We start from the raw sequence: 20,535 nt of genomic DNA, 5'->3' as shown, positions 1-20,535 counted from the left end.
GCAACGATGTTGATACGATGAAAGTTTGGTACAAAGAAATAAAGATGTGAAGATCTTCCTGATGCGGCTCGCTTCTCGATGTTGCGAGAGATTTCATCTCGATGCGTCAGCTACAGCTACAGCACCCTTGTCCAGGGATGCGATTACAGTGGCTTTGGCGGCGACACTCTTCTCCAGCGATGCGAGACGCTTCCGCTCGATGTGATAACTGCAGCAGTTCCGACGGCGGCACTCTTCTCCGTGGGTGCGAGGCGCTTTTCTCGATGCGGTGCAATGCGACAGTTACAGCGGCGTCATCCAAGATGCGACAGGTGCGACGGCGACACGCTTCTTCCTCGATGCGAGACTCTTCTCTTGATGCGGTGCAATGCGTCAGCTACGTTGGCTGCGACGGCGACGCGCTTCTTCGGTGTTGTGGGGCGCTTCTCGTGATACAGTGCAATGCGACAGCTACAGCGGCGACACCCTTGTTCAGTGATGCTGCGACAGCTACACACTTCTTCTCCGTGAGTTGCGCTTCCAGCTCCTTGTGACACGCAACACTGTGACCAGGAGCAGCTTGCTTCAATCACGAGGCTCTATGGTTCCTGAACAGGCCTCTTAATAGTAGCTGCAGCAGTTCCCCGTGTATTGCGCAATCTCAATCTGCGCCACTCCTCTAATGTCCCACAGTGCCCCAGATGCTCCCAGGTCCTTTAATCCAGTGCCTCAGTGTCCTCGCATCCACCTGGTGGCTTAGCGACCTCCACTGTCTCTATCGGATGGCCAGCATTCAATCCCGGGAGTTTGCGTGGGACCGAGGGGCCCCCGCGGCTGACATCGGTGCGTGCACCACAGGGGCTCGCAGCTTCCTCAGAAATAGTGGCGCCCCCCGATACTTTCAAAATATGCCGATGCGCCAGAGGCGACGTCCAAAGTAAGCATTGGGTCGGCACGGAGAGTTTCGTTCGGGCACACCACCTCCCGGTGCCGAAGCTACACAGTCATTCAAAGGAGGGGTTTCGTAGCGAGTAAGTTCCTTGGCGATCCCACCTACGATATTCCACCAACCTGCTTTCCCGTTGTGTAGGCCGTCTCCAGGACAGCAGCATGCAGGTCAAACTGGGAGATCACCCGGCCGGCTCCTCCGAGTCTCTCGCGGACCAGGCCGCGGTGTTGCGTTGCGCCTGCGCCCCGTGAGGTGTCACTTCCGCCCAGGGAGGCCGCCGTAATTAGAGCCGGTGTCCGGAGTCGCGATCAACACCAAAGTTCGCACACTTCTAGGCGAGCCTACGCTGCACATGGGACACCCCTCGTGGCGATGTTTCGGCCGGGGCCGGACGGTTGATGCGGATTTTTCGGGAGTGGCGCGCCAGATCTCGGCTACCGTGCGGCATCCCTGTCGGCAGTTGGCCACGCCCCAACAGTTGGGTTTTCAGTGCTCGCCTAATTTTGAAATAATCTGCTTTTAAGTTTGTGTTTGACAAGATAGCTTGTTGTTCTGCAGCCGGAATCGATAATTAGTTGATCCCTCCACTCCCCATAGTCTCCAAGTTGTTTTACTTGAATTTTGCGATAGTGACTACTTGGAACCTGATTGATTTTGTTACTTTTCTTTCCCCTTTATTAAATGTATAGTGGAGCTTTCCCATCTAAGCTAGGTTCTCTATTTTGACATTTATTCTGAAAACTTTTTGTTAGTATGTGGGTGCAAATGGTAACCCAATATTTAGACCCCTAAAGTTTTACTTTAACCAAATCTCCCACAGTTACTGGATCGTCGACGGTGTTAAACCTCAATTTAATGAGGCAATGTGCCCAAACATTTAGGCATCCACCAAAGCATCAGTCAATCAAAATACAAATCATTATAAATGATTAAATTAAAGGGTACCAATTAATAACTGAGCTCTAAATCAATGTAAAGTTAAAGCATTTATTACAAAATTTAAAAAATAGGCAGTACAGAGTCAATGCTACAAAGGCACTCAGATTCAAAGTTCTACTGAGTATGCAAAAGTCAGAAAATAAGCAATGTCCCAATGGGCAGCAAAAACAGAAAGAAATCGGACAGCATTCCTAGTTGAATAGGAATGTGTAGTAATGTAGTCCACGCTGGTATGATGTAATCCAAGTAGATTTATTCAGGTAAGTAAACAGGTAGCATAAAGTCTCATCAGCAGGTATATAAGTGCTGTAGGACAGCCCCACCAGGAGCAGCCTGCTAGCTGCTCAGCCCCATTCACCAACTGTCTTCACTCATCCGGTTACCCAAGCATTCCAATCATGGCCCATTCACCAACATTCCATACAGAACACACACACACAGGCTGAGCAGCTAGGACAAGGTACATAGGGCATGAATCATAACACAAGAATACTACATATCTCTTCCCTATGGAACAGAAGAATAACAAAAGCAAAACATAAAACTATAAACATGAAAGTACAACAAACCTAAACAGCCCACAACCCAAAGATGAGGGAAACACCGCCCGCATCACAAAATGGATATGAACTATTAAAATCAGAGTCAAAAGCCCAGACCCAGGGATGACGGGAACACCGCATCATGAAAGGGAAAGGAACTAGAGACAAGAAGGAAAAAGGGATAAAGAATAGTCACCCCCCTCTAATAAGGAAAAATAAATGTGAAAATGTAAGTTCTCCATGAAAGGAGACTAGTCATGTGGACCAAAGGGACTGAAACCCAATGTCCTGCCCCCAACTACAAGGGACAACAACGTTACGTATATGCTCTCCATGTAAGGAGACAAACAAGGACAAAACCCTGCACAACAAAAACAAACGTGCGACACATGGTGTCTTACACACACAGTAACAAACCCTGCAACAAAATTGATTGTGCGGCACATGGTGGCTTACGCACACAAGGTGTAGAACTCTTGCACCAAATTGAACGTGCGGCACATGGTGGCTTATGCACACAAGGTATGGAACCCGTGCAACCAAAAACAGACCAAGAAGTGCATACTTTATGAAGCGTTAAATGTAAACAAAAGGATATGGGACTGAAACCCATTCCCATCGCACAGTAAGGTATACAGTAAGTTGAAAAAGTGAGGATAGGGGACTTAAACCCATTCCTATCCCACAGCAAGGGAAACAAAAGTGACTTCAACCCACAGAAACACATGGAGCAACCACATAAAGACTAGTGTAAACAATGTGATCACGAACACCAACATCAACTCTAATTATAGTACAACATTAAACTATATTCCACACCGGTGAGCAACCTCTCACCCGCAAAAATCCACTATGGCGACACCCACCAAGGGTTGATTCCATCACATGTATAATGCATGTAGCAGTCCTAGTCAAACTGCCAAACACTGTGGTAACCTAGCTGTTTGTGAAGAATGTCCACTGTCTCTATAAACACTACTGCCTCTTAACCAAAACGATCCAGTGCTATATGCTCCTGTAAACACGTTCCTTTAAAGTGTAAGTCCAATAAGAAATTGAGCACCCACGACTGTACACTGTTTTCAGTCATGCACATGCACCAGTGATGAAGATGAGAGAGACTACCTGTAACTTCAAGGTGCACACAAAACCATCTGCAGCTGATCTTCACAGAGCGACGTTCCCACTGAACTTCAACTTTGAATTACCTTTAATGACAAAAACGTGGTTGGCAGAAAGCGATCCAATGTGCTGGACACAATAGAACGCCACGAGGCTCCGATGCATGTGTAGAGGTACCAAACACAAAATGGCGGCACGCAGGATACACCGCGCCGGAAGGCTCCCGGCGCGTTTGTGTTGCAGAGCGTCCTTCAGTAGCACAATGCTGTGAAGAATCCACAACGTCAGATGGCAGAATGGATAACAACGTCACACAAGGACCTTAGATTATGGAGGTAAAGTTGCACACGCTTAACTTAAATGTAACATCTTCTTTAAAAGTGCTTGTGCTGAATGTGTGGACGCTGACTGTGACTCGCGCCTCCGTTTTTAAATCCGTGTAAGAGCTGTTTATCTGCCACAGTGATCTGGATGGCTCAAACAACAACCAAAAATAAAAGACAGAAAATGTCTCACCCACAATGTTTCAACCATTTGACCAGTAACAGATCAAATTTGAACACAGTTAGAAAATGCCACAGACAAGAGGTCTCAGTAAAGATAAAAAATCAAGGACAAATAATGTCTCACCTCTCTTTGTCCCCAAGGGTTTGGAAGACATTGCTGCTGTGTGGTCTCAAACACACCCTCACACTTGTTACTGTTCTGTCAGCTACTGCTAGTGTAAAGACACCCAATAGCTTGTGAATCCGATTGAAAAGTCCATATAATTCTGTTTGCGCACCTCCATACGTGACACTGTGCAAGTCCCAGTGTGTATGGAACACTGTTCCATCGCAGGCAGAAATAAGGCACACAGATGTAAAGTTTGTAAGACTTGTTTGAGAAAAAATGTACATGCGAGTCACACACTGCGCAGCATTCACAAAATAAAAATAGTGGCTCACTGTACTTGAAGGCTCACTCTCCGCAGCATCCATGAAGTAAAAGAAGTGGCTCATTGCATTTAAAGTCTCAGAACTTGATGTAGTTGCCACTTGAAACGGGGTACAGCACACTTGAGTAGGGGCTGTCCGCTGTAATGGACACTGGTGGGGCTGCACGGCGCGCTGTACCAATTTCCTTAGTTCCCTTTGCAACATAAAGTGTTTCAAGTGATCTTCTTGTGTAGCTACAGGTGACTCATACTTCTTGCGTCCTGTCCTTGTTGTTAGTGTCTGTCGTCTTCTCCCTGTTGTTTCTTCTTCCCAACATGCTGTAGAAGGCATCTTGAAGTCTCTTCAGGCTACTTGTACCAACCGTAGAGAGTGGGGACGTCTCCAACTCGTCGCCAAAATGTATGTAGTAACTTAGTCAGTAGGTTTATTTAGGTAAGTAAACAGGTAGCATAAAGTTTCATCAGCAGGTGTATAAGTGCTGTAGGACAGCCCCACCAGGAGCAGCCTGCTAGCTGCTCAGCCCCATCCACCAACTGCCCTCACTCATCCGGTTACCCAAGCATTCCACTCATGGCCCATTCACCAACATTCCATACAGAACACACACACAGGCTGAGCAGCTAGGACAAGGTACATAGGGCATGAATCATAACACAAGAATACTACAGAATGCCTTCTGGCTCACCCCAAAAATCCAGAATTCTTGCATAGAAAATCATACCTTTTGCAGAATCATTGTGGTGTGAGCAAATGTAAAATGTCTTCAGCAAATTAAAGCACATGAAAAATAAATATTACAGTAACATCTAAGCACAATACTATTTCTTGAATAATTATTAAATACCCTCTATGCTAATTTCATCCGGAGATGTGCGAACAAACAAGAAACATTTGAGTGAATAGCTCCAGTGAAGAAACGGAAGATGTAGTTGCATGTTGCAATTTACATCCGAACTGTAGAGGGTTCACGGTGAGCAGGGCAATAATAGCAGTAAAAGTAAACTATTATGACTTCAGCCTGTGGGGAGAGGATGATCGTGGGGGTGAAAGGTAAGCATGAGTGAGTGACAGAATTGACTTCCATCTTATACAAGACAGCATTTTACAGAGAAATGTTGCCTAACTAAAATACATCACTAAATACACTTCTAACATCATAAGAAATTCTTTAAAATTAAGTTAATTTAGTCTGTATGTATAAAATTGTGTGTGAAAATGCATTTTGCATATTATCAATGATGGACAAAAAATATAAATCCATGACATTCTTCAACAATATGTAATCGTTTTATAACAATTTTAGACTTCATGATTTGTCTAGCTCTGGTTACAATTTGTGGCTGTTTTAGTTCAATTTGTATTATGTCATTAGTATGAATCCTGACTTTCCTAGATACTAGCCTATACTGCCCATTGAAACCATACCCGAAAGTAAGGTAAAAGATGCGAGGTGAGCGGGAGAGTCGCACTCTGCAGAAATACAACCCCAAATCTTTACTTTTGGGCAGCCTTTGCCAGAGCCATTGACAGGGGCGGCTTTAGGGCAGTGCAACCGGTGTGGCCGCACTGGGCACTTCATCCAGGCAGTGACTGTCTTTATCCCTTCGTGAAAGTTCTTCTTGGCGATTGCGGGTTCGTTGGTGAGGAAGAGAATCAACTGGGTGTCATTGGCATAGGAGACAATGTTGAGTACTTGGTTCCTGACGATGGCTGCGAGCGGGGCCATGTAGATGTTGAAAAGCGCAGGGCTCAGGGAGGAGCCCTGAGGCACTCTGCAGCTGATCTCTGTGGGTTCCGAGAGGAACGGAGGTAGTCTGGCTCTGTGTTCAGCCGGTAAGGAAGGAGCGGATCCATTCCAGGGCTTTGTCGAGGATGTCGGGGTCATGGAGTCTTGTGCATAGGGTGTGGTGAGAGGCAGTATCGAAGGCAGCCAAAAGGGCCAGGAGGTTGAGGGCTGCAGTTTTGCCTCAGTCGAGGAGGTCACGGGCTTTGTCAGTGGCAGTGAGGAGGGCGGTCTTGGTGCTGTGGTTGCACCTCACCTGCCGGGCATTCAAGAAGCATTCTCAATTAAGTTTATCGACTAAGAGTACGAATAGGAAGAAACCGGGCATACCATGTCAAAAGTGACACAAATTACCCAGTGCAGTGCCTGCCATGCACATGGTGACGCAAGAAAACGAGAAGAAAAGAGGGGCATTGACTAGGACTAGATGTGCTTCAGGAACAACATAGCATGCACCTCGTACCATTGTAAAAGGCGAACTGCTTTGAAAACAAAGTCCACGAGAAAATAAATAAAATATAAAAAAATACAGGGGCTCAAATGTCAAACAATATACCGACACCCCTTTTAAGTCTATTTTGTAACAGTGCCACTAACATTGACTAAAGAGTGCTTTTCCAAGGAAAACAAGTAAATGTTGCTATTTTCACGTTCTTAGGAAATAGATCCTGACAGTCATATAAATTATATATTTTACCTTTTTTTGCCATCTGGTTTTCAGTGAATTAAGCACATTGCCTTGCAGCCTAATGATTTGTGAACATTAATTCTATTTTTTTTTCGTTCTAGGGTCTTTCATGCTGGTGAACACTTCAGGGAGGTTTTCAGGGCAGAAAGCCCACCTTCTGTTACCCCAGCTTAAGGAAAACGACACCCATTGCATCGATTTCCATTACTTTGTTTCAAGCAAGAGCGGATCCAACCCTGGCCTCTTGAACGTTTACGTGAAGGTCAACAATGGCCCCATTGGGAGCCCCGTCTGGAACGTGTCCAGCGGTGCCAGCGGCAGGTGGAACAGAGCCGAGCTGGCAATTAACATCTTTTGGCCTCATTTCTACCAGGTATCTTGCGCTTTTGATTTTCCACTGCAGATGTAGTATTTTGAGAAGTGCCACTTACTATGATGACAATGTATGTATTTCCCGTGGCATGCACAAATATCTTCTGAAAAGATGAGAATAAAAGCTGCCTTTTCTCTCATACCAGCCCGCAATGACAAACGTCACCCGTCGAATGCCAGGGCTGTGTCTCCGTTGGCTTTTGATATATGTGTATTTACGTCGTTCTGTGTGCAATGAAAAGCAGTTGTGCATTTTGTTTAGTGCACCGTCTGCCATGAGACCGTGAGTGCAAGAATTTAGCTGCATTTTTTGCTTGTGTTTATTTGCTACTCGAAAATGGCTCCCTAGCTAAAAAGAGGATCACCACGAGGTCTCTGCCCAAGTTGTGAATATCTCCGTCCTTTTGGTTTTTTTTATTCCGAATTGCAGCATTGTCATTGTGGCTAATGTACCTTCTCTCCTGATAGGCCGATTCAAATATTGTCTCTGTATCTCTTTGAGGTTTGCTTGTACTTATTCATAAATTGACTCAGTCATTAGTGGTCACCAGATTTTAGCTATTAGACAACCACTTATTACCCTGCTGACCCCATATCTATTTATACAAATCAATCAGTGTCCAACTCAGGTTTTTCCACTGTTAAGGATGGATGCTAACAAGGGCAGTGCCTGTTTTAGCCTTAGTGTACTGAAGGGGATGCTGCCACCCTTCGAGGTGTTACCTACTGTTAAACCCCTTTGAGAATGTGCCTTTGAATCCCATACTTTTGTATTTTTCCCATTCAGCGATCATGTACTAATCCATAATACCACACCTGTCCTGAAGCTTCAGGGGTGATCTAGTGAGGTTATGCCTAGCGACCACCCTACCAGTGTCCAAAGTAATTTTTGTAATACTTTGATGGCGGATGATCACCCCATATGCCCACTTGTACATGGTTTGTGTTAGTGTATTTTCAGTTCAAAAGCTGGAGTCCCATTAAGTGGCAGCCAGCCCATATAGCAGCTTCTCTGGTACGTCACTTTGCCTCCACCCAATCTGAGCCATCCAACGAGCCACAGATCTGTCTTCCATTTCACTTTCACACCTGCTTTTTCTTCTTGGGGGTTATTAATCAGTGTTCTGTTAATTTGTTTGATTGCCTTTCACCTTACAGGTTCCATTAATAATCTGCCCCTTTTAGATTGTGTTTAAAGTATTTCCCAGTATCCCCAGTACATCCCAGATACCTAAAAGATATTTTGGATATTTCCAGCAGACATTGGAAGTCAGTATTTGGGATCAAGGGACCCAGGGATGCAGGGTTGACATTGGCAAGTCCATTGGGAACCCAGAGAGCTCTACTACTCCTAATGGTTTTCTGCGGGTCTGCGAAATATAACAGTATATTCTTTGCATAAAGTGAGACCATGGAATGCAATTCACCTTCCCTGTTCATTCCCTTAATAAAGATGTCCCCGATGATCCAGCAGGGAAATTACTCTATGGTTAAGGCAAACCACGTTGGGGAGAACTAACATCCCTGTCAGGTCCCTCTGTTTAAGGCAAATGCGGTCGGCAGTATCTTGTTGACCCTTACACGTACCATTAGTGCTGTGCAAAATAATGTAACCCAATTATGAAGCTGGTACCAAATCCTATCATTCTGAGGATTGCCAATAAATTGCATAATTCAGCAGAATCAAATACTTTTTCTGTTTCAGGCGACAAAAGCACTGTTGGTTCTGTCCTTGAGCTCCTGCATTCTAGGGTTGAATTGAGTCTTCGGAGATTATGCCTTAGCGCCCAACTGGGCATAAAACCAGACTCGTCTGGGTGTACCAGTTTGTTAATACAGGTGTAAAGTCTATTCTTGGTCAGAATTTTACACTTCATAATTGGCAGTGAATTCAGACTATATGAAGTGTAATCCTTCAGTGGGGTTTTCCTTGTTTCCTTATTAGTGTGATCATGGCCGTAAGTAGATCCGGGGACAGACCTCCCATATTTCTAGCCTCGGTATATATCCTGCTGACAGATGATTAGATATACGCTCTGATAAACATCAATACAGCTCCACTGGAAATCTATTAGTATGGGGAACAGTCCCACTCTGTAACTAAGATATTGTTGTGGCTTTTCTTTTTATTATTTATCTTTTCTTTTCTTTATTTTATCATACATGTGCATTTAAACAGAGTCTGCATTTTACAGTACTTCAAACCTTTTATTTCTGTTTATAAATATCATAATTTCCTGTGATGTGCCTTTAAGCTAAAAATAGCTTCTTCACATTTTTTAAGTGCACCTACCTGCAATGAAGTCAACGTACTAATATGTTATAATTATATGCAGTGGTTAATTTATTTTAAAATTTTCATTGCAAGCATAAGGGCACCATATTATGACAGCGGTGTGATTTCTATTTTTTTCCCTGACATAAGTTTTAATAAACAAGCATTAGCAAAGCCAACAAGTCTCACCTTTAAGACCTATTTGTTTGTCCAATAGTTTTAACCATGCTGTGCACCATGGCTAAAAAAGGCAAAAGTAAGTTTGTAGACATGCGCCAAGCACGTGCCCATCTACAAATTAACGCAAGCACTTTTTAAAGATTTTTGTTTACTGGTCCGAGAAAAATTATATGAGGTGGTGAAAGGAAGTAATGCTGGCGATAGGAAGCAACACGAAGAGAGGGTATGGAATCCCAGAGGGTAGGGGGCAGCAACAGGAGGGCTGAAGAAATCAACACAGGGTGAGTGGAAGGAACACGAGGGCAGGGAGGAGTAATGGATAGGGTCACGTGCTGGGGGAAGCAAATGGACAATAGAGAGAGTGCAACATGGAGCTGAGGGGAGGAACACACGAGCAAGAAAGCAATGCAGGGGAAGAACTATACGAGAGTGAGCACATGTGAATTGCTTACCAAATATAAAAGGAAAACATTTGCATCTGAAAAGGAGTAGTGGAAGAACACAACTAATTCTCTCTGTAAGAAATTGAATTATTATTGGGGGATTATGAGGGGGTGACTGCCCACCTCAAGGAGCAATCACAACCCTTGTGGAGGTGAACCCTTGAAGTCACTAAAGTAACCTCAGCTTAAACCCCATGTAGGTATGTCACAGAGCAGAAAGGCTAAACTTAAGTCAGTGTCTAAAGTGCAGTACTGAAACAGTAATAAAGTTGAAATGCAAAACAATAAAATCAAATAAGAAAATTGGAGAAAATGTAATGAAACTACACCAAAATGACAAAAATTAAATAAGGGAAACCGGAGATATGATTTTTTTTTACATTTTAAGTAGAAACAGCACCAAGAACATAAAGTGCTAGTGATAGCCAAAGGTCATGATAGTCTGGGACCTAGGCACAAAATGACATTGACAGCGGTGGAGTGTGGGCCTGATACACCAACCAAGTTCCTCCTGGCCAAATATTTTATCATCTGACTTAGATCCTTTACATTCCAATCAACCACAGAAGTACACTTCTAAAGCATCCAGGACCCCAGGGGAGGCACTTAGAGACTCACAGGGTGTAAGGCAGAGGCCAAACAGCAGGATCCATTACAGGTCCAGTTGCCACTGATCAGGGTGGCAGTTGCAGGAAAAGGCCTCCTTTAGCTTGTTGTGTTCCATTAGCTTTAACAGGAGGTCAGTCTTATGGCCCCTGGAATCCACTTCTTTGCCCTGCGATCAGAAAGAAAAGGCTTAGTCCTTTCAGAGCTCTTCTCAGGTCACAGACCTCAGGTTCAGTCATCTTCTGTTCTTCCTCAGGTCCAGAAGTGTTCTGAAGTGGGTCCCTGGAGGTGCCACATGTATGCCTTGCACAAGCTAGTGGGTAAGAATGTCTCCTGGACATGCCCTAAACAATGAGGTAAACGTTTCCGGAGCCAACCCTACGCACTTTGTTCATTTTCAAGATGCCAAAAGTCTTTAGCCACACTAAACTTGGGCTCCTTGAGCTGGGGTAGTATGTTGGAAGTGTACTATGCTAATCCTAGTACCTCCCACATCTAACACTAAAAATCCAGTATGAAGTAGTCACTGTACCCCCCAATAAACCCAGCTACTGAAGTATGGTAGAACAAAGCAGGGTTTTATAGCAACCGACAGTGCATACACACATTTTTTTGGCATTCTGTTCTCGCCCCTTGAAGTGTGCCCTGTCTGATTCATAAAAGGATGCTCACAGCCCATTCTGGATATTCTGTCAGGGTCTCCCCCCAGTCAGGTTAGCCTAATTTTGTGCCTGGGAGGCATTCCACACTCATTCTCACCTATTTAAATACTAATTACTGGTCGGGAGGAGCAGAAAACAAATGCAAATGGGCCTATTGAGGCTTTAGGCAGGAAAATGTAACTTATTAAAAGTACCTTTTCTTTAACATTTATAAAAAAAACCGACTTCACCATTGAGTTGGATTTTTAATAACTATTAAATAGCTGTTGAATTATTTTCTATTTTCTAATCAAAATTAGCATTAATAAAAATCACAACATAACCCATTGTTTTCCTATGGACAGTCAGCCTTTCTACGATGAAAATTGTTTCTGTGGTTTTTTTCTCTGTAAGGATATGTTTTACATTAAATTCCAGGATGTTCTACATTTACATATACCATGCACCCTACCTTGAGGGCAATAAGGCCTACATTTATAAATAGTTAATCCGTTTTAACCTCTCAAAAGAGATTACGTTCACAGGTAATAATTTGCAGATAAACCTTAAACATCCAGCTTATAAGTGGTAGACCTGCAGTCATGTTTGTGCTGTCACTGAAGTGCATTGCACAATGGACTCTGCAGTCCACTAATGACATTTAAATTGCAGACCCGGTATACCGTTTGTACCCAGGGGCGTACAGCCCTAGGTGCAAAGGTCGTAAAGGTAAGTTAAATATACCAGTTTCATATTAGGTTTAAAGGGCAGCACATGCACTGTTATAACGGTTAGCAGGGTGAAGTGCACAGAATTTTACAGCCAGTAAAAACAGTAAAGACAAAAATCTGGGCGTACACTACGACAATAATGGTCAATTCCTACACTTCCATGCTCCAGGGTTGGGTCCCTAACTCAAAGAGGAAGTAAAACCCACAGAAGTTAATAAATAAGAAGCTAGCAAATCAGAGTGACAGTGAAGCCGACCAATGGTACTCAATGGCTGCGTTCTAAACCCACTGTAAGGTGACAATATGTCTCGCAACAGACGTGCTGTCTAATAGGCAAGACCTAAAAATAATGTAACCTATGCAACAGCTTGCCGAGGCGAAACCTTTGGCTTTGCCACTGCTTGTTATTTAATCCCTTGCCCAAAGTTATTTTTGCACCAGGTGCTGCCTTTTCTTAACTTTTTTCGGGTAGTATTTTGTAACACGGACCACAATGGAAAGGTGAAGTGTTAGCATATTTGAATGTCCCTGTTTCATGGGACCTTTTAATTTACCTAATAAATAATTATGATATTGGGTAAGGTCTGTACTGCTAAACTGAGCTAGTCTCTTGGTGTTCTATTACCAAAACCTTTCATTTGAAGAACTATTTTAAATGAATTGCTTCTTGCTCATTACTAACCAAAAACCCAATAGGTTTTTCATATGCAAGATCTATTGGCCTTGACAATGTTTAGTTCGACATGTTGAACAGCAGCACTGGTTGCTGCACAACATAGCTTAAAGTAAAAGAACAAGTGCTGTGATGCGGTCCACGCTGGCCGCATCCTAGCTCTTTTTTAAAAATGTTTTACTTTAAGCCATTTTGCACAGCCTCTGCTGCTGTGCAGTATATCTAAAAAACATATATGCAAGAGCTATTTGGTTTTATTAATGTTTTTTGTGACGGACTGTAGAGGTAGAGGGTTTCAACAAAACAGACAATGGGAGGGGATAGTATCACGAGTAAGGGAGGCCTAGTCAAAAGGATTTGGCATTACAGACACAACTACCAACAACTAGGGAACTAGTCTGCTCAACTGCATATAATTCTAGGCAAATCACTTAATCTCTCCATGCCTGAAAAAAATAAATGAATCTGACCTTGTGTAATGTAACTGGTGCTCCTGTAAAAGCACTCCAATACCTTTGGGTCGAGTTGGTCTTATATAAAACTGCGAAATAATTAAAAGCACAGACACTCTGAGGAGGGCGGGGGTATAAAGGGGGGATTCCGATCTTGTGTAAACCTTGAGGTTGAGGTGGTGCTATATAAAACTGCAAAAATAAATAGAAAAAAGCATGGATAGAGGGAGGAGAGTGGGGGTTGTAGTGGATTGAGCTCTGGGGCTGAACCACTGACAAAGGGTGGGAGATGGAATGAGGGAGCAAGCAAAAACTCAGATAGTGGTGAGATGGGGACGTACTGCAGAGTGCATGAAATAAATGGAAAAAAATGTACCTGCAGAAGCGTGCGGCCAGTGGAAGGACGGTGTCTGCAGAAAGGAAGCTGTACTTAGTTCATGCTCCATGGCAGGACAAACAGTCGAAACCCCAGGACAAAGCAGGGAAACAAGTGATGTTGAAGTCAACCAATTGTAAGTAATGGGTGGGGCTCTAAGCCCGTTTTAAGCTTTCTTTTGTTTACAAGAGATTTCGCAAATTGCTGTGCAGGCAAAACCTAAAAAAGGAATCCAGGTAGGAACCTGCAATTTTTCCTTTGCGTTTTCGTTTGCAAAGTGAACCGGTGGATCGATGAAATAACAATAAACTGGGCAGCTGTTTACTTACAGTAGCTTGTCCCTATTGACTGGAGTAATGTTGGGCTGTAGGGTTTGATGCTTAACACAGCCTGTGGTTTTAGTGCTGTAGGTGTGGAACATGGACTTCTCGTACTCGGAAGGACTGGAAAATGTCTTCCCTCTGACACACAACGCAAAAGCTTTCCCACAATCCTGGTGTTTAAGAGCCTAGGAGGTGACCAGAGTTCCAGATTCTTGGAGAAGCTGGGGCACTTTGGTAGTGTGCCATTTTCTGATAATTTCTGGGCTTCATTGGTCCAAGGCAGACTGTTACTATCTTCAGTTGAAGAATTGTTGGCGGGGATTACATGTGGACAATAGCACTCATTTTTCGGGACAGGGACTTAATGCCATCAGACTTTGACAGAGAGCAGGAGAGACAAAGGCAAAAAAAGAAAAGAGAAGGCAGCAAAACAAAAACAAGACACAAAAGACAAGTAAACTGTGTCAAAGGGAGGAAGCAGGGCTGAAAAAGAACCTTTAAGAATGAGATTGAAAGATGGGAATAGTAAGGTGGTGGTTAAAAGAGGCATTAGATGGAATTAAGGATAGTTAGTCCTGGTGTTCAGCTGTCCCAGCATTTGGCAGAAAAAATTGTGTCCCTTAACTTATTTTGAATTTATTTATTATTATTAATATTCATATGGATTAATAACAGTGGCCAAATAGTGTTATATATTGCGCTTGAGAGGTGACCGAGAAATGCAGATGAGGCTCAGAGGCAAAGATGAAAAGGTTCTTAACTGTGGTGAAGGTGATGTCAAGGTACCTTTGTCCAAGGGGCTGCTTTTTAGGGACTGTATCAGGTGGCACACAGGAGATTTCTTCGAGAGAAAAAAATTAATAATGAAGCTTTAAAATCATTACCTTATTGACTTCTGCATTTCCGTTCTTGTAGAAACCCTTTCTACCATATAATCTAGCTGGGCACCAACCAGCTCTTTCCCCAGAAGTAGCTTTTAAATAAACTGCTTCTGTTCTCAAATCACAAAGCCCCATCTGTCGATTCCCCATCACAGACACCACGAAGGACAAAGCGGGGGCCCTGATGTTGTCAAACTCTGTGTTCAAGAAAGACTAGAGCTGGCTTTCCTTGATTTTAAGGAGATCAGAGAATTCCACATGCTTCTCAGTCACTGTAAAGAGACGCAGAAAATCCCAGAGCACAGGTTGCTCTGCCAATGCTGCATACTCAGTCATCTGAACGTCTAACCTTGCAGCACTGGGGTAACTGAATCTCTAGAAGAAGGCACCCTTGATGGCACTTGAAGGACAAGTAGCCAGGTGTAAAAGCAGGGGACTCTCCTGATGTACATCTTGAAATCATGGCCTTAATTGTGGAATCGAAATCCTGTCTAGCCATTTCCATTCCTTAAAATGGCCTCCTGAGCTGACTGATAGGAGATTTACTGTTGGGTGGTTGGCTGCTGGTGTTTTCTAAAGTATCAGACACTAACATTTGATACAGAATGATGTGAAGGAACAGCAAATTCCGTCCATAGAAGGTGCATCATTTTCTGTAGCGTGTCCTTTTGGAGACAAATGTGGCCCTGTAGCCAGAGTTCCCACTGAAGAGTGCTCTGAAAAGGAGAGGTGTGACGAAGAAAGCACAACCCTCCTTCTCATCTGCGAGTGTGGTGCTTTCCCTGCACTGCAGAACAGTTTCTAAATAATTGTCTTCCTTTCGGCTAATGGCAAGAGAGGAGAGGCTGTCACAGGCGCAATGGGTCACTCTGTTAACTGGTAATGTTGATCTCTGGGGAAGAGCTGTGCTCATCCTTCTTTCCAGGAAACTCTGGGCTTAATGCAGAGAAGTAACTACCTGCAGGGTCAAGGTACCACTGCCTTTCTCATCTCTCTTTATACTGCTGGGTCCAACTAAAGGAAAGAAGAAAAACTCTTACTTTCTTTCTCCTGCTTCCTTTTGAAGTGAGCTCTCTCCTTGTTGCCCTCTTGGCGTGCCAAGCCGTTGTGTGGGTTTTCAGAGCTGAGGGAGTACCTAAGAGGGTGGATGCAGGAACTTATCCCCAGGCTCGGTTTAATTATCCTAGCTCCAAGTTCCTGCGTCCATCATAATGGACCTCTTACTTTACAGAAAAATATAGAACAATTGGACGAGATGCAGCAAGTGGGGAAGGTAACCTAGAGGCAAGATCACCCGTGGATTGTTGCTCTGAGGGCAGGGGTTCCATGCCGTCACCAGGCAAAATACTTGACTTTACCATTGGCTGCTTCTCGCCCGATTGAGACCATGAGTTGGTTCGAGGCAAGAGGTTTATAGGGACTGTGGTCCGATGTTGACACACCTACTTTTTATTCCAAGCTCTATTCGTGGTTCCTGCTGACGGAATAGACTGTAGATATTAGATCTCACGCTCTTTTTAATTCAGTGTTCAGAGAAATATTAAAAAAAGACACCTGTCATTGTTCAAGAGTCCGCGGGCTCCGTGTTCAGGGGTGTTGGACTTCGAGTTAATGGTCTCAGCGTGGATAATGAGTGCCTTATATGATACTTAATCAGTGAGTCCTCTGTGAATGGCCTGGAATGGGGTTGTGCTCCAAGGTGTGAGACTCACGCCAAGTCAGAATTGGATTTTCTTTGAAACATACACCACAATACCAGTTCCACCTCCACCTCCAGCACTTTATGAAATGCTTTGTATTGACCAAAGTACATTTCATTGGGCCCAGGGTACCTTTGCGAGAGCCAAAGTGTTCTTAGGAATTTCATCAGACGGAAATCTATTCTCATGACGCGCGTTTCTGCTGCATTGCGTATTACAAAGGCCATGCTAGTGGAAAGACTTTGCAAAGACCTTCCCAGTATGAATTGAACAGTACACCAAAAGCCTTCTAACCGAAGCAAGAGATTTCCAATGAGAGTCACGTGTATGGCCTGGGAATTTGTCACTTTCTCTGTGAGTAGTAAAAATGTCCAGGCCTTCCAAAGCAAACTTGCAGTGTTTGAGCTGGGGGTGTACACAGGTTGCTTTTCTGTAACTTCCACACCTATGGTTTGTTTGATTGATTCTAGTCTTTGAAGATCTACTTTTAAGGTTTACCTTCCTGTTTGCTGAAGGTGCACTCTGTTCCTCGCTGTGGTGCACCGCTCCTATTCCTATTGGCTTGCAAAGTTATCATCTTTCATGTGGTTGGAGTCTATTAATTTCAGCGTGCGCCTTTGTTGGGTGATTGGGTATTGCCTGGTATTGACAGAATGTGATGCCTGGAGTCTGGCACGGTTCTGTTCTCCTTCAGATAGGCAGAAGTGCAATTGGTTGTCAGATATCAATTTAAAGCTGTGTCGACATCACAACAGAAACGTGGGTGTAATAAAACTAATTGCAGGTTAATTACTGTTCATTAGAATTTAAACTAGCACGGATTCTGTAATTAAGATACATTTTAATGATTATTCTAATTGCCACCACTTAAAAGATGCCTGTAAATTACTGCTGCACCAGTGGGAAAATGTCAGCTTCATCCAAGCTTTATGCAAGGAAATACAATACTGTGCCAATTTTGCCCCTGTCAAAACATTTCCTCGGCTTCTTTGTATTAAAAGCTGTTCTAAGTGGGCAGCCCTACACATTGGAGAGATGACAAAGATGTGAATGTATGTCACGGGGCATTGTTCCAGCTTCAAAGAAATGCATTCTGTTTTTAAAGCAAGTTACTAATTGTCAGCGCTCAGTTGTGCAGGCAAACGTTGGTACCGTTTTAACACCATCGATATATAGAAGAAAAGCAGGGATGCGTTTATTTATAGCATGATGTACATGAAATGTTAATATAATGCTCATTTATATACAATGCAGTCAGCAGCCAAGAAACATTGGTATGTTGGCGAGCCCTTAATGTAATTGTTTTTGGTTGGAAATAAATGTGATGTTGAGGTTACTTGCACACCACCATCCACATCCTTGAATGTATGAGTTGCAATATGACTGCATTAATGCAGAGAGGACTGTAAGGGAAAAGAGCAGGGCCGGACTGGCCGTAGCGGGCACCAGGCGTGTCCCCGGTGGGCCGTCAGGGTTGGGGCCCGTTTTGGGCCACTTGTGGGACATTTTTGTTATGGGAGACCGGCAATATCGGCCCGCTGTAACAAAATCGGCTGAAACCGGCCCTAGCAAACAGCTTGGCCACACCTGGGATTTGGCGGAGCGGGCCGGTCTCATTCTCCAGCAGGTACTGGGAGCCTGCATCCTGAGCTCTGTGGATGTCTCCAAGGAACAGCCTGGAGATATCCAGGTGTGCATGTCAGTTTGGCCGACCGTGGATGGCCGGCCTAACTGACATGTGCCCTTTCTGTGCCTACCACTCCTCCTCCCCCTGCTGCTGATGCGACGTGGCACCACCCCGCCCTAGATTCGCAGATTGGAAGTCAAAACTAAAAAAGCAAAATAGTTTTGTCATTTTATTTTTCTTCTGCCTGTTGCAGCAGTGGGGTGACACTCCTCCGCCATAGCTGAGGAGCTGCCCTTGGGAGCAGTGCAAGCCTCCCTCCTATGCGTGCAGAATTGGTGCAACATGAACAATAACAGTGCAAACGTTCCTGTGTGCGCAGAGAGGTGCAGTACAAGAATCACCTGCCCATGGGCATCTTTGAATTTCTTTGTGGGATGCCCTTAAACTGGGCAAACAATGGGATGGTCCATGTGCAGAGTGAAGGTAATTTGGGAGGAGCATCGAGAGAGAGAATATGAAGCCAGCAACGAAAGGGGGATGGGTTGTGGCTGTGTGTTGTGCACATCACTAGTAAAGTGTTATCACAAGTGCACAGGGACATTTTGCAGCATTAATGTCAAGTCACGAACATGTCAGGGTACCAAAAGTGAAAGCAAGCACTCTTTGATCTCCTCCCCTCATGACATGACCCGTGTCTCGCCCATAGCCTTTCAGTAGCCTCTGAGTTGCTTCGCAGCAGCTTAGAGTCCAGTTTACTTTCTGTTCCTGCTACTACCCTCATGACCCTAAGACCATTGGCAGCAAGAGATTACCATGGTAATGAAGGAAATATAAGTGGTAGCAGCTTCTACGCCTATTATATATCCCGAGTCTGAAGGGGTCAATTGCAAAATTGTATTTTAATTGTAATACCTCACCTGGAGCATTGCTTTTAGTTTAAGTAATTGCCTGGCATAGTGTCACTAATTGAAAGCCACCTCTGGCATATTGTCTGGTACTTCAGGTGAATCACTTTGAGCCACGTTCAGTGTTGTGGCCAATTTTTGAGTCCGCCTCTGGAATGTCCTGACCAGTTCTGGTACCCTCCCCTGGAATTTTGTGTCCAGTTCTGGATGCTTTCTCTGTTGCATTCTGCTAAATTCTATACTAGTCAGAATGAATGGTGAATGGAGAGATGCTTCACTGGTGGTAAATTCGTAGTCAGTGGTAGATAGTGAATGAATTGTGGATGAAATAATAAAACAAGCATTGGCATAGCCAATAGGTCTCGCCTTTGGGACCTTATAAGTGTTTTGCACAGTTGCATAACTAAATACTTATAAGGTCCCAAAAGCTAGACCTATTGGCTTTGCCGTGCGGCCGCGAAAGTGTTCGCGATCAAACATCATAACGGCTGTATGGCTGCGAAAGTGAAAGTAATCGCGGAATAGCGCGCGCGTGCGCCCGCGCACATGCGCCCGCGCACATGCACTGTAGCTCTAGGCTGGCCTGGTAGCACTTTTTGGAGCCCTCTCAAAAAGTCTCGCCAGACCAGCGCATGTGCTGGGTCAGGCGAGACCTAAAAAATTTAATGGATGGAGGTGTGTGTATGAATATTGCTGATTTGGGCTCGGGGCCTCACAAGCAGCAGCATGCTAATCCTAGGGGAGAGAGCAGGCAGCACCTCACAGCAGACCTCGCTAACCGGGAGTGGTCTTTAGCATCCTATAGACTACAGTATGTTAATTGGCACTTCGGACAGGGTTATTCGTTTTTTGTCCAGGCTCTTTTTAACTGCCGTAAACAGCGAGCATTTCAGATAGGAAAGCCCATGATTTAGCGTGTTATGCATGCGTTAAAGACTTCCCTGCTGGCCTTCCTAGACACTCGTAGCTCCTCATTCAGTTCCACCCAATGCACCCTGTGTCACAGGGCGGGGGAAAGGGCAATCGTGTATACCATGATCAAGTCATGCTCCTTCTGCTGGTTAACCCACCATTTGTGAGTGAAGAGAGTGGAGCAGCAGGGCCCCACCCATCCTGGTGAACTCTGGTCTCTTTAGTAAACCTCACCTCGGAAGCCAGTTGGCGCGATCATCCTAGCGCTATGGTTGTTGGCCTACATCTGCTGAAAAGCAGCATGGTTCTTTGTGACATGGTTCTTCGACACTGAATTGGTTGCTGCTGTAATCACTCCGTTACCAAGGAACATCACGCACAATTGTCTGAGTGGAAGACAAAAGTCTACAGTTCACACTTTGCCACTCAGCCAGAAGACACGACTTGCAAAGGCTTTAATTATTAGGCGCGTCACCATAACATGCAGATGTGGGAATG

General features: G+C 44.3%; 1 protein-coding gene across 12 annotated transcripts in view; it reads left to right on the top strand.

Annotated features, from left to right (window-relative positions):
* The window catches only part of PTPRM (protein tyrosine phosphatase receptor type M), a 1,478,792-nt gene that overhangs the window by 386,883 nt on the left and 1,071,374 nt on the right, over positions 1–20,535 (top strand). For all 12 annotated transcript variants that reach the window (XM_085607017.1, XM_085607015.1, XM_085607014.1 and 9 more), the window contains exon 3: positions 7,042–7,313. In XM_085607017.1, coding sequence (XP_085463143.1) covers positions 7,042–7,313 — 272 coding nt within the window. The remainder of the gene's footprint in view (positions 1–7,041; positions 7,314–20,535) is intronic.

Source organism: Triturus cristatus, chromosome 5_2, assembly GCF_964204655.1.
Source record: "Triturus cristatus chromosome 5_2, aTriCri1.1, whole genome shotgun sequence".
NCBI lineage: Eukaryota > Metazoa > Chordata > Amphibia > Caudata > Salamandridae > Triturus > Triturus cristatus.
The sequence above is the reverse complement of the archived record's forward strand: the minus strand, read 5'-3'. Positions and strand labels throughout refer to the sequence as shown.